At 46.0% G+C, this 14,361-nt stretch overlaps 1 protein-coding gene across 3 annotated transcripts in view; it reads left to right on the top strand.

The window, feature by feature from the left end:
- The window catches only part of LOC138652115 (branched-chain-amino-acid aminotransferase, cytosolic-like), a 68,934-nt gene that overhangs the window by 49,305 nt on the left and 5,268 nt on the right, over positions 1 to 14,361 (top strand). For all 3 annotated transcript variants that reach the window (XM_069742855.1, XM_069742856.1, XM_069742857.1), the window contains 6 exons: positions 2,643 to 2,762; positions 3,985 to 4,148; positions 4,250 to 4,392; positions 7,764 to 7,849; positions 9,497 to 9,637; positions 9,987 to 10,061. In XM_069742855.1, the coding sequence (XP_069598956.1) occupies positions 2,643 to 2,762; positions 3,985 to 4,148; positions 4,250 to 4,392; positions 7,764 to 7,849; positions 9,497 to 9,637; positions 9,987 to 10,061 (729 nt within the window). The remainder of the gene's footprint in view (positions 1 to 2,642; positions 2,763 to 3,984; positions 4,149 to 4,249; positions 4,393 to 7,763; positions 7,850 to 9,496; positions 9,638 to 9,986; positions 10,062 to 14,361) is intronic.

Below are 14,361 nucleotides of genomic sequence, written 5' to 3'. Positions count from 1 at the left end.
AGTAGAGATGAGCGAATATGTTCGCAAAAATGATCACCGAATCCGAATTTACCATAATGGTACCACATTTGTGCCGAATTTGTTTCGCTCATCAATACTCCCATTAACTCCAATGGCGTTTGGTTATGTTCGGCGAATATTGCAAATACGGATATTGTAACCCGAACCGAATATTGAAATATTCGCTCATCTCTACTCACAAGTCGCCTCTAAGGGATTTTCTTTTTTAGCAGGTTTTGCGTTGGGATTAATTTAGATGCAGGAAAATCTGCACAAATTAGCAGCAGATCTGTTGCTTTGCATTGTGTCTGCTATATAATAATCATCATGAGGTTCTAAACTCTGCAGCAGGCCTTCAAATATGGAGCTAAAAAATTTCATCACATAAATGGGAATTGCAAAACCTTATTCACATGCATTTTGCTGCAAATTTAACACATCTGGATGTGCCTTAGTGGTACCATTTTGGTAGTGTCCTAATTCTTGCCGTCCAATATTATTATTATTATTATTATTATTATTATTATTATTTATTGTTATAGCGCCATTTAGTCCATGGCGCTTTGCATGTGAGGAGGGATATACATAATAAAACAAGTACAATAATCTTAAACAATACAAGTCATGACTGGTACAGGAGGAGAGAGAACCCTGCCCGCGAAGGCTCACAATCTACAAGTCCAATATTAGTCTTCCGCATAATGCAAAAAAACAACAAATAGTCAAGGATCAATCACTTTCTTAATATGCAATATCACTGTGTGTTGGTGGACCTTGACTAGCGAAATGCTGAAACGGCCATATCTCTACATGACTGTGGAGCTCCGGCTGTGTCACTTGTTCCCAAGATCATGTGTTGTTAAGCCGCAACCCAGACAGCTTTGGGTTGAGCTTGTAACAGAGAGGAGCCAGAAGACCGCAGCGTCTGATTTCTCCTACTCCTGCACTGATTAGAAGCACTTCACCTTCATATTAAACTCTGTACATTTCTTTGGGCAATGCAGGGGTTAATCGGCTCAGTTGAGATCTCCTGGAGCCTTAAGGCTCTCAGCTGTTCACTGTTAGCCTCTCACATCTATATAATCTGGGTCCTGGCTGGCACTCATTGTCAGAGATAGCTTATGCTGCATGGCTGGAGGTCGTTGGTGGTTGTTATTGGAGAAGGCGTTTGGTGGATTTATCTGTGATTGTTGCTAGCCTTTGAGTGTGTGATTATTCCCTTTCTTCTACTTTGGTTTAACCCCATCCTCCACTCCCTTGTGCATTCCTTTGTTATATGTGTGAGTATATTTGTATGTTTGGTATTTTTTGTTATCCCTGTTCATATTACCTTGTTAGTCTGGTTGGTGTATTACAGTACACTACTACTCCCCTCTTCTCTGGGTGGGGGAAGGGTACAAAGTGAGGGCAGATTCAGGAGCTAAGGCAGTGTACGTGGCCCCAGCGTCTTCACCATCAGAAGTAATCCGGTGAGCTAGGGCATCCATAGCATTAGGGACAGGAAAGGAGCTCCTGGTCCCAGGATATCCGACAGCAGAGTCCTTGCCTGTTTTATCACAGGAGTCATTGTTTCTGCTATCAACAGTCCTGGTAGCTCTTCAGAAATCAAGTCAGTGACATGTATACTCGGTGGCCACTGGAGCTCTTAAGTAACTTGAGTTGATTTATGATGAGCACAGAGGGCTCTAGATGTGACAGAAACTCTTCCTCCTGTGATGCCTCGGGCAGAGAAAATTGTTGCCTATTTTTTCATTAAAATTTACTCTTCTTTCCTAATATATAAACTGTATGTGATAGATATATCTATCTGAGAATAGTGGAGGGTTTACAGAGAGCTGCAGCTGGCTGGGTGGGGAGAGGATGTAGAGGAGCTGCATTTTAATGAAAAAAATTAGAAAGGGAAGGTTAATTTTTGTGATGGGTAATCTTTAATGCTCACACTGTACATACATCAGCAATGGCTAAAAAAGCAAACAAACGGTAATGGCTTGTTGTAGGTCCCCTTATCTAGTTGATATGGTGGTTACTGACTGCTCGCCTGTATTTTGGGCATTGTGTTCACTAATTTGGTAAAAAAAGGAGAAGCTCCCCCATACCTGCTGATCATCGGAGGGTGCTTGAATCAGCTGGTGGAGCACAGCGGTAACCAGAAAAATGGAAGAATATTCAGCCCATCCAGTGAGAATTAATAAAACTTTCTTTATTTAGTCCATTAATTACAGAGAGGATCAGGAAAGGAATTAAAAACCTGACGCGTTTCTGGTGCACTCGTCTCCCTTAGTCATAGTACTGTGCTGAGCTCACCAGAAACGCGTTAGTTTTTTAATTCCTTTCCTGTTCCTCTTTGCTTTTAATGGACTAAATAAAGTTGTATGAATTTTCACCAGATGGATGTGCAGAATATTCTTCCATTTTTAGGATTACCGCTGTGCTCACTAAACTTGACTTTGGTCTCACCAATGAGCCCGTACCGCGGGGTGGCCATTGTAATGGATCCCTCTTCCATCTTGCTGTACTATACAACATATCCTGTAATGCATGAAAACTACTCAAGAAAAGCATGTATAATCCCGTGATGGGTGAGATACTTGTACATGGGGTAATATAATTATTATTATATTTTCTGATTTTCTTTTCTTCAGGCTTTTGACAGGGCAGAGCTCTTGGAGTGCCTGAGAAGACTTATTGACATCGACAGAGAATGGGTTCCTAAATCTACCACCGCGAGTCTCTACATCCGCCCCACCTTTATTGGCACAGAGGTATCTTATGGATTTTACTACCCTACTCTTGTTTTTTATATTGTGGCTATGCGGTGAATGACATGACGAGTAAGAGCAATTTTCATGATTATATTTTTATTCCCTACAATGTGGATTGTATGGATACTGATTTGTGAATGTCATGCAATCGAGTGTTTTTATTTATTTTACTTTTTATTATATTTTTTTTCTATCTTTCGTTGTGATGACTGTTTGGGAAGTTGAAAATATTTGTAATTGTTATATAATCAACAACTCGCCTATTATTAATGTTCATGGATGGTGCAAAACTCGTAAGGGGTTAACGGGTGGTCACACTCATGTCTATTAAAGCATTTATCCGGTACTTTTATTTATTTTTTTACTATGGGCCTAAAAACTAACAGGCAGGTAGATGCTAACCACCCCTGATAGTGGTTCATTGACCGCTCCTGCCTGCATTTCAGCAGCCCAACGTCAACAGAGCTGCTTTTCCTCTTCCGAGCTGCTCTGTTGATGGGGATGCGGACGTCATTCTGATTGACAGACAGATCTCCGCGGTTAGGCAGTAGAGTCCAGCTGTCAATCAGCATGACGTCGGCAGTGACACTCCATCGATAGAGCAGAGCGGAAGAGATGCAGTTGCCCTGTCGACATGACGTCAGTGGATGTCACTGAATCGCTGGCAGGAGCGGCCATGACCGCTCTTTGTCGGCTGAGATTGGCACCAGCCACCATAGTCCCGGATAACCCCTTTACCCTCTTAATCTATGACATATATACACATCATAGGTCGTATCCCTGTATTCTATGCGGGCTCAGGTGCTGAGCTCGTATGTTTTCCGGCATGACAGCTGATTTGATCAGTTGACTTGTGCCCCTAACAGCCGCAGATGGAATCGTAATCCACCCGTGGCTGTTAACATGTTAAATGACGCTGTCAATCTCCAACAGCGTCATTTAACATGGCTGCACCAGAACTGCGTCACTAATCCCGCCTATCGGCGCGACAGCGGGACACCGATGGGTTGGCATGACAACCCAGGGTCTGCAGGAGACCCCTGTGGTTGTTGTTGCAGATCTGCTGTGAGCGCCATCCTGTGGCCGGCGTTCATAGCAGATAATCATCTTACCTACACATAGCAGGGCTGAAACTCATCTATGTGTAGCACAGGCGATCGGATACAAGTAATGATATAGGTATGGAATAACCATCAAAAACAAATTTGCTCTCTTTTTACAGCCCTCTCTTGGAGTCACAAAGTCCAACCATGCGTTACTGTACATCATTCTTGGACCTGTAGGACCTTACTTTCCAACAGGGGGATTTACCCCAGTTTCACTTTTGGCAGATCCAAAATATGTGCGTGCCTGGACGGGGGGAGTAGGGAACTATAAACTGGGTGGGTAAGTAAAAGTTTCCACCATAGTTTTCACGCTTTCAACCAGTTATGCGCTTTTTATTTTATCATTTTTCTCTGCAATATTTTCATATTTCCTCCAAACAGAAACTATGGGCCCACAATTTATGTGCAACACGCAGCCTCAAAGGAAGGGTGTCAGCAAGTTCTCTGGCTATACGGTAATGACCACCAAGTGACTGAGGCTGGCACCATGAACTTCTTCATGTACTGGATCAATGAGAATGGAGGCAAGTCCTGTATTTGTGTTTTTCTTTGTGGACAGTACAACTATGATCTTCTGATGAAAAGGAACTGATGCTTTTATCGTGAGCTCTTAAAGTCAACCTCAGTCCTACTACTTTTAATACATCAACTAATATACGCAGCTGGTGAAGATATGGTCCAAATGAAGCTAAATAATATTTTAGAAAGTAAAGTTTGTAAATAGTTTGAAAACTGTCTCAAAAATCGCACTCAGAGAGTTGCAGTGAATGACGTCGACTCTGGGTGGTCCCTGTTTATAAGTGGTGCCTACGGTTCAGTGCTGGGTCTACTGTTATTCTGCTTATTTATTAATGATCTAGAAGATGGGGTTAATAGTCTTGTTTCTATTTTGGCAGGTGACACCAAGCAATGTAGTATAGTGCAGTCTATGGAAGATGTTCATAAGTTACAAGCCGATTTAGGACGGTTTCACACATCCTGATATTTCCAGTCCCTAAAAAAACCGTACCGGAGATATCGGTGTCTGTGTGTGTCATACATGTGGCAACCGCGTGCCGCCCATGTGCCGTATCAGTACTACATGTACCGGTGCTTGAGAAGCAGCGGTACAGTAAGGCTATGTGCACACGCTGTGGATTTTGCTGCGGATCCTCAGTGGTTTTGATGCTGCGGATTTGCAGCTGTTTTCCCTGAGTTTACAGTACAATGTAAACCTATGGAAAACAAAATCCGCACTGCACAAGCTGCAGAAAAAAACGCGCGGAAACGCAGCGTTGTTTATTCCGCAGCATGTCAATTCTTTGTGCGGATTTCGCTGCGGTTTTACACCTGCTCCATAATAGGAATCCGCAGGTGTAAAACCGCAGGTGAAATCCACACAAAAACCGCGGTAATTCTGCAGGAAATCCGCAGTGCAAATTTACAAAAATCAGTCCGGAAAAATCTGTAGAGTAATCCGCAGCGTGTGCACATACCCTTAGCGCTGTTTCCTAGCATCGTGTGCTGAAGACCGCTCTCCTCATTCTTCCTTGCTAGCGCTGATCACAGTTTTGAGAGGTATATTCCATGGATAACAGGGAGACCAGGCAGTGGCTGATGGGACTACTACTCCAACTCTTATCAACCTACACTTGCTGCCGCTAATAACATGGAGAGCAGGCAGTGGCTGATGAGACTGCTACTCCTACTCTTATCGGCCTACACCTGTTGTCGCTAATAACATGGAGAGCAGGCAGTGCCTGATGGGAGTATTCATCAGCCTGCGCTATAAATAAATACATTTTAAAAAATGATGTGGGTTCCCCTGTATTCTTGATAACCAGCCAGGCATAACTGACATCTGCGGGCTGCAGCCCTCAGCTGCCAGCGTTCGCAAGTCTGGTTATTAAGAATAGCGGGATCCCCATGCTGTTTTTTTTAATTATATAAATAATTTAGAATAACACTGTGGGGTCCCCCAATTTTTGACAACCACCTTTGCTAAAGAACGCAGCTGGGGGCTGGTGTTCTCAAGCTGGTAAGGGGACATGGTCATTGACCCCCCCCCCCCTTAAAAATAGCAGCCTGCAGCTGCCCAGAAAAGGCACATCTATTAGGTGCGCCAATTCTGGTGTCTTGCCCGGTTCTTCCCACTTGCCCTGTAGCAATGGCAAATGGGGTACATATTTGTGGGTTTGATGTCACCTTTGTGTTGTCAGGGGACATCAAGCCCACGGGTTAGTAATGGAGAGTCGTCTAAAAGACACCTATCCATTACTAATACTGTAGTTATATGATAAAGAAACACACAGCCAGAATAAAGTCTTTTATTTAAAAATAAAACAAAACACAGTTTTCCAGTTTTATTTAAAAATAACAAACACAGTTAGGTGAGTATAACACCCATATCATTGAAGCCAAGGTATCCCATAAAAAAAACAATAATATCCCTCACCTGTCCGTCATTCTGTCCCATGCTGTAATTCATGTCTGGAGGAGAAAAAGTTTTCAACCTGGACGGTGCCAAGATGCGACTGTCCAAGCTGAGAACCACTGGTGAATGAGTTGTTGTGAGCGCAGCGTCAGTGACTAGTTGTGACCGTCATCCAGGTTACATCCGGTCACTGAGGCTGCGTTCTCAGCTGGGCTGAACTGCGGTGACCTCAGCACCGTGAGAAAAGTCACCACAGTTCAGCTCAGTGAGTTCACCGCAGATCAAACATCAAGATCTGCGGTGAACTCAGTGACTTTTTCTCACGGTGCTGAGGTCACCGCAGTTCAGCCGTGCTGGGAAAGCAGCCTGAGTGACCCACGGCAGATATGAGGTAATAATATATTCTAGGAGGAGTAAAACTAGGAGAGTCACTTGTAGAGGAGGATCTGGGTGTACTGGTAGATAACAGACTAAATAACAGCGTGCAATGTCAATCAGCAGCTTCTAAGAGTAGCAGGATATTGTCATGCACTAAAAGACATGGACTTGCAGGACAGGGGCATAGTACTAAGAGCCACACAACTGATAATGGACATGGATGATCATAGTTATGACGAAAGATTATTGTAATTACATTTGTTTAGCTGTGACAAGGGAAGACTTAGGCTGTGTGCACACGTTCAGGATTTTTCACGTTTTTTTCTGCCGTTTTCCGCGGAAAAAAAAAACGCTAAAAAAAACCTTACATAAGCATCCCATCATTTTTAATGCATAACGCAATTTTTGTGCACATGCTGCGTTCTTTTCTGCGAATAAAAACGCATCACAGTAAAAAACGCAGGATGTTTGTAAATTTTGTGGATTTTTCGCGTTTTTGCCGCTTTATTAATGCATTGGAAAGCTCCGGAAAAAAATCGCGAAAAAAATGCGAGCGGATTTCCTGCAGAAAAAGTCCGGTTTTGTTCAGGAAAATTCTGCAGACATTCCTGAACGTGTGCACAGAGCTAGATTAACTTTCCATATAAAAAATATTACCAAAAGCTGTTTGATGTAAAATGCCCTCAAAATACAATTCAAGATGCTCTCCCTGCATCTGGAGAGAAAAAAGGTCCGATCTCCATAGGAGGCAATTTTCATTACCATGAGAACCAGAAGTCTGTTGCACCATTTTGGCCGCCTGTGTCATTATTTCACAAAGTATACGGCTTTTTAGAGAACTGTTTTGGATAAAGCAGATTGCTAGAATAAAGTTAGAAACTTTACAGAAGGGGAAAGGACATTGGAGCTGCAGTGGGTCCATGGGTGATGGGCATTATGGAGTATCTGCTGAATTCCTGCCTAATTCTAGAAGGCACCAGGTGAAGATCCCACCATATTGTGGCAGAGCCGCTCCAGAGGAATCACAAACTCCATCACGCAGATGGAGAAAGATGAATGATCATCTCATTGATTCGGAATGATGATTATTTTGTCTGGTTGCAGAGAAGGAACTTGTGACTCCACCATTAAGCGGTTTAATCCTCCCTGGAGTAACGAGACAAAGTCTGCTGGACCTGGCGCGACAGTGGGTGAGTGTCACTATTACAGGTCACTCTTCAGACCTTGGTATTTTATAAAGCCTCCAAAGTGTCTACAAAAAATCAATGAATGTCTTGTTGAATAAAGTAATATTGTGTAAGTAGATACCTTATTACATGCAGCGGGGTACGTGTACACTATCTGCCTTATTACATGCAGCGGGGTACGTGTACACTATCTGCCTTATTACATACAGCGGGGTACGTGTACACTATCTGCCTTATTACATACAGCGGGGTACGTGTACACTATCTGCCTTATTACATGCAGCGGGGTACGTGTACACTATCTGCCTTATTACATACAGTGGGGTACGTGTACACTATCTGCCTTATTACATGCAGCGGGGTACGTGTACACTATCTGCCTTATTACATGCAGCGGGGTACGTGTACACTATCTGCCTTATTACATACAGTGGGGTACGTGTACACTAGATACCTTATTACATACAGTGGGGTACGTGTACACTAGATGCCTTACTACATACAGTGGGGTACGTGTACACTATCTGCCTTATTACATACAGTGGGGTACGTGTACACTATCTGCCTTATTACATATAGTGGGGTACGTGTACACTATCTGCCTTATTACATGCAGCGGGGTACGTGTACACTATCTGCCTTATTACATACAGTGGGGTACGTGTACACTAGATACCTTATTACATACAGTGGGGTACGTGTACACTAGATGCCTTACTACATACAGTGGGGTACGTGTACACTATCTGCCTTATTACATACAGTGGGGTACGTGTACACTATCTGCCTTATTACATACAGTGGGGTACATATACACTAGATACCTTATTACATACAGTGGGGTACGTGTACACTATCTGCCTTATTACATACAGTGGGGTACGTGTACACTAGATGCCTTACTACATACAGTGGGGTACGTGTACACTATCTGCCTTACTACATATAGTGAGGTGCGTGTACACTGGATGCCTTATTAGGTACAATGGGGTACGTGTACACTATCTGCCTTATTACATACAGTGGGGTACGTGTACACTATCTGCCTTATTACATACAGTGGGGTACGTGAACACTATCTGCCTTATTACATACAGTGGGGTACGTGAACACTATCTTCCTTATTACATACGGTGTGGTACGTGTGCAGTAGGGTTAGTGTACAGTAGATGCCTTTTTAGCTACAATAGTTAGCAGTCTGTTCGGAGACCCCCAGTGATAGTAAGACCATAGCCCCCGCTCTCCGCAGTGATGAATACTGACAATATCCTACAGGTTATGGCGCCACCTTGTGCCCATTCTATAGAACTCCCTTCAGCTTCCATTTTTATTATTATTTATTTATATAGCACCATTAATTCCATGGTGCTGTACATGAGAAGGGGTTACATACAAGTTACAGATATCACTTACAGTAAACAGACTAACAATGACGGACTGATACCGAGGGGCGAGGACCCTGCCCTTGCGGGCTTACATTCTACAGGATGGTGGGGAAGGAGACAGTAGGTTGAGGGTTGCAGGAGCTCCGGTGTTGGCTCCATCATACAAGTCCAGCGGAAGTTGGGAAGGGGTAAAATATTATTGTGCCGGTCATTGTGCACTGTACACACTACCTTCCACCCTTGTCCCGTGTTGTGCCTCCTGCAGGGCGAATTCAAGGTTTCCGAGCGCACCTTTACAATGGCTGATGTGCTGAAAGGGCTGAAGGACAACAGAGTCAAGGAGATCTTTGGAGCAGGAACGGCCTGTGTGGTTTGTCCTGTAAACCGGATATTTTACGATGGAGAAGTGAGTACTGCCTGTGCTTGTTCTACTCTCTTCTGAGCTTTATATACTTTATATGACCGGTAATCATGTGTCCCACTAATGCTGGATTAAAGGGGTTCTCATGAAGAATCGGCGTCTGGAAATCCATAGGGGGCCCCCTGTATAAGCCAGTATGGAGGGATCCTGTGGGTATGGGCCATTTGTGGGTTACATGGGTGGCCATTGCTATTTCCCCCAGGGCCAGCTGCAGGCAAAATATTTGGGGTCTGCTGGGATCAGCAAGATTGGGGTCTTCCCCCTATATAAAGCTTTATTACACAAGACCACATTAATCTTTATTTTATGATCTTTTTTACCTTTCATTTCTCAGAATTACCTCATTCCCACCATGGAAAATGGACCTGACATAGCAAAACGATTCTTAAAAGAGCTCACAGACATTCAGGTAAGCTCTTGTCCAAATGCCGCAAAATGTTCCTGCATGGAGATCACCCAGCGATGCGTAGTTTATTACCTGCGGCGTGTCAATGTCTGCTTCCGATTGCGGCTTTCTCATTTTTTCTCAGGAGTAAGGAAAAAGGCAGACACAGAAAAATCATGCTGACCTTACTAACAACTGTGAAACCAGCTCTAGGGTGATGTAACACATCTACACTGCTCAGTACTGCTATATGATTTACTCCATACCTCCACTGCTTCTGTCTGAGTACTTACGAGAAAATTAAGGGCAATCCATCTCTACGTGTGTATTGGAGATATCCTAGCGGCCAGTCTTCTCACCAACTCCGAATCAACTGCAAATTGAGGAGAACACTAGATACAAATCATATAATGGCCACAGATGGTGTTCTTCTACATATACACACAGGACATTTATGTGTGGTCAATACAAAGGACTGGCGCATGACTTTATTCCTTCCAATGAACCAGGTGGGAGAAAGGCGATTCTAGCAGCTAAACAGGAAAGGGTTCTTTACAGTTAGAGCAGAGGTAGTAATGGCCGACACTATAACACCTTTTATACAAGGGCTGGATGGTTTCCTCAATGCGCATTAAATTGTGGGTTTTAGATAATTTAGTGACAAATAATGTACAATTGGTGTAGAAAGGTTGAACTTGATGGCCCGTGGTCTTTTTTTCAACCTATATAACTACGGCAGCTTATTCTGAAAAGTTACTTGAAAATATTGTTCCCCTTTAAGTTGGGATAATATAATAAACATGAATAACTGTAACATTGTAGTTTTTGGGCAAAGACTCTTTAAGTTACTAGTAGAAATTGCAAAAAAAAAAAAAGTAATCCGTTTTATATTGTAAAATTTGCTTTATTTCTATAAGTGGTCGGGAAGTACAAGGAATGAACATTTATTTTCCTCCATAAGTGATCTGGGAGCCATTACTGATAGATATGCTAGTCAGACCATTTCATATTACAGTAATCTATAGACAGGAAAATGCAAGCAGGTTTTCCCAGCGCCATAGAAAGAAAAATAAGATAATTCCCACCCCCGTAACTTAGGCCCGCGTGAATACACCCTATCATTGTAATAGAGCCTTCCTAGTAGGAACACACGTTTCCCGATAATCGGGCAGTGTTAACAGGTTGCTGATCACTCAATGGACGAGCAACATTCATTCGTCTTGTGAAATGATTTTTGAGCTTGCTTAAAAATGATTGTTCTTGGTGGTACACTGACCTGTGTAAACAGGACGTGTGCTGTCAAGATCAATGGCAACCTATGCACACAGAACGATCTATTAATGCAACAGGTCTGTGAGTGTACATGCACCTTTACCGTTTGGATTTGTGGCAACCTGTTATTGTGAATTGACCTGATAGTACTTTGTGGTCAGATGGGCACAGAGGCTCAAACCTGCGGGATGTCTGCTGGAGTCTGGCTTTACGTGCGGGATGAATGCTGGAGTCTGGCTTTATGTGCGGGATGACTGCTGAAGTCTGGCTGTACCTGCGGGATGAATGCTGGAGTCTGGCTGTACCTGCGGGATGAATGCTGGAGTCTGGCTGTACCTGCGGGATGAATGCTGGAGTCTGGCTGTACCTGCGGGATGACTGCTGGAGTCTGGATGTGCCTGCGGGATGACTGCTGGAGTCTGGCTGTACCTGCGGGATGAATGCTGGAGTCTGGCTGTACCTGCGGGATGAATGCTGGAGTCTGGCTGTACCTGCGGGATGAATGCTGGAGTCTGGCTTTACGTGCGGGATGAATGCTGGAGTCTGGCTTTACGTGCGGGATGACTGCTGAAGTCTGGCTGTACCTGCGGGATGAATGCTGGAGTCTGGCTGTACCTGCGGGATGTCTGCTGGAGTCTGGCTGTACCTGCGGCATGACTGCTGCAGTCTGGTTGTAACCGCGGCATGACTGTTGCAGTCTGGCTTTACCTGTGGGATGACTGCTGCAGTCTGGCTGTACCTGCAGGATGACTGCTGGAGTCTGGCTGTACCTGTGGGATGATTGTTGCAGTCTGGCTGTACCTGCGGGATGACTGTTGCAGTCTGGCTGTACTGGCTGTACCTGCGGGATGACTGTTGCAGTCTGGCTGTACCTGCGGGATGACTGTTGCAGTCTGGCTGTACTGGCTGTACCTGCGGGATGATTGTTGCAGTCTGGCTGTACCTGCGGGATGACTGTTGCAGTCTGGCTGTACTGGCTGTACCTTTGGGATGATTGTTGCAGTCTGGCTGTACTGGCTGTACCTGCGGGATGACTGTTGCAGTCTGGCTGTACCTGCGGGATGACTGCTGAAGTCTGGCTGTACCTGCGGGATGACTGCTGCAGTCTGGCTGTACTGGCTGTACCTGCGGGATGACTGTTGCAGTCTGGCTGTACTGGCTGTACCTGCGGGATGACTGTTGCAGTCTGGCTGTACCTGCGGGATGACTGCTGCAGTCTGGCTGTACCTGCGGCATGACTGCTGCAGTCTGGCTGTACCTGTGGGATGATTGTTGCAGTCTGGCTGTACCTGCGGGATGACTGTTGCAGTCTGGCTGTACTGGCTGTACCTGCGGGATGACTGTTGCAGTCTGGCTGTACCTGCGGGATGACTGTTGCAGTCTGGCTGTACCTGCGGGATGACTGTTGCAGTCTGGCTGTACCTGCGGGATGACTGCTGCAGTCTGGCTGTACCTGCGGCATGACTGCTGCAGTCTGGCTGTACCTGTGGGATGATTGTTGCAGTCTGGCTGTACCTGCGGGATGACTGTTGCAGTCTGGCTGTACTGGCTGTACCTGCGGGATGACTGTTGCAGTCTGGCTGTACCTGCGGGATGACTGTTGCAGTCTGGCTGTACTGGCTGTACCTGCGGGATGATTGTTGCAGTCTGGCTGTACCTGCGGGATGACTGTTGCAGTCTGGCTGTACTGGCTGTACCTGCGGGATGACTGTTGCAGTCTGGCTGTACCTGCGGGATGACTGTTGCAGTCTGGCTGTACTGGCTGTACCTGCGGGATGACTGTTGCAGTCTGGCTGTACCTGCGGGATGACTGCTGCAGTCTGGCTGTACCTGCGGCATGACTGCTGCAGTCTGGCTGTACCTGTGGGATGATTGTTGCAGTCTGGCTGTACCTGCGGGATGACTGTTGCAGTCTGGCTGTACTGGCTGTACCTGCGGGATGACTGTTGCAGTCTGGCTGTACCTGCGGGATGACTGTTGCAGTCTGGCTGTACTGGCTGTACCTGCGGGATGATTGTTGCAGTCTGGCTGTACCTGCGGGATGACTGTTGCAGTCTGGCTGTACTGGCTGTACCTTTGGGATGATTGTTGCAGTCTGGCTGTACTGGCTGTACCTGCGGGATGACTGTTGCAGTCTGGCTGTACCTGCGGGATGACTGCTGAAGTCTGGCTGTACCTGCGGGATGACTGCTGCAGTCTGGCTGTACTGGCTGTACCTGCGGGATGACTGTTGCAGTCTGGCTGTACTGGCTGTACCTGCGGGATGACTGTTGCAGTCTGGCTGTACCTGCGGGATGACTGCTGCAGTCTGGCTGTACCTGCGGCATGACTGCTGCAGTCTGGCTGTACCTGTGGGATGATTGTTGCAGTCTGGCTGTACCTGCGGGATGACTGTTGCAGTCTGGCTGTACTGGCTGTACCTGCGGGATGACTGTTGCAGTCTGGCTGTACCTGCGGGATGACTGTTGCAGTCTGGCTGTACCTGCGGGATGACTGTTGCAGTCTGGCTGTACCTGCGGGATGACTGCTGCAGTCTGGCTGTACCTGCGGGATGACTGCTGCAGTCTGGCTGTACCTGCGGCATGACTGCTGCAGTCTGGCTGTACCTGCGGGATGATTGTTGCAGTCTGGCTGTACCTGCGGGATGACTGTTGCAGTCTGGCTGTACTGGCTGTACCTGCGGGATGACTGTTGCAGTCTGGCTGTACCTGCGGGATGACTGTTGCAGTCTGGCTGTACTGGCTGTACCTGCGGGATGATTGTTGCAGTCTGGCTGTACCTGCGGGATGACTGTTGCAGTCTGGCTGTACTGGCTGTACCTGCGGGATGACTGTTGCAGTCTGGCTGTACCTGCGGGATGACTGTTGCAGTCTGGCTGTACTGGCTGTACCTGCGGGATGACTGTTGCAGTCTGGCTGTACCTGCGGGATGACTGCTGCAGTCTGGCTGTACCTGCGGCATGACTGCTGCAGTCTGGCTGTACCTGTGGGATGATTGTTGCAGTCTGGCTGTACCTGCGGGATGACTGTTGCAGTCTGGCTGTACTGGCTGT

Source organism: Ranitomeya imitator, chromosome 10 (assembly GCF_032444005.1).
Source record: "Ranitomeya imitator isolate aRanImi1 chromosome 10, aRanImi1.pri, whole genome shotgun sequence".
NCBI classification, from domain to species: Eukaryota; Metazoa; Chordata; class Amphibia; order Anura; family Dendrobatidae; genus Ranitomeya; species Ranitomeya imitator.
This window is presented reverse-complemented; position numbering and strand designations above follow the sequence as displayed.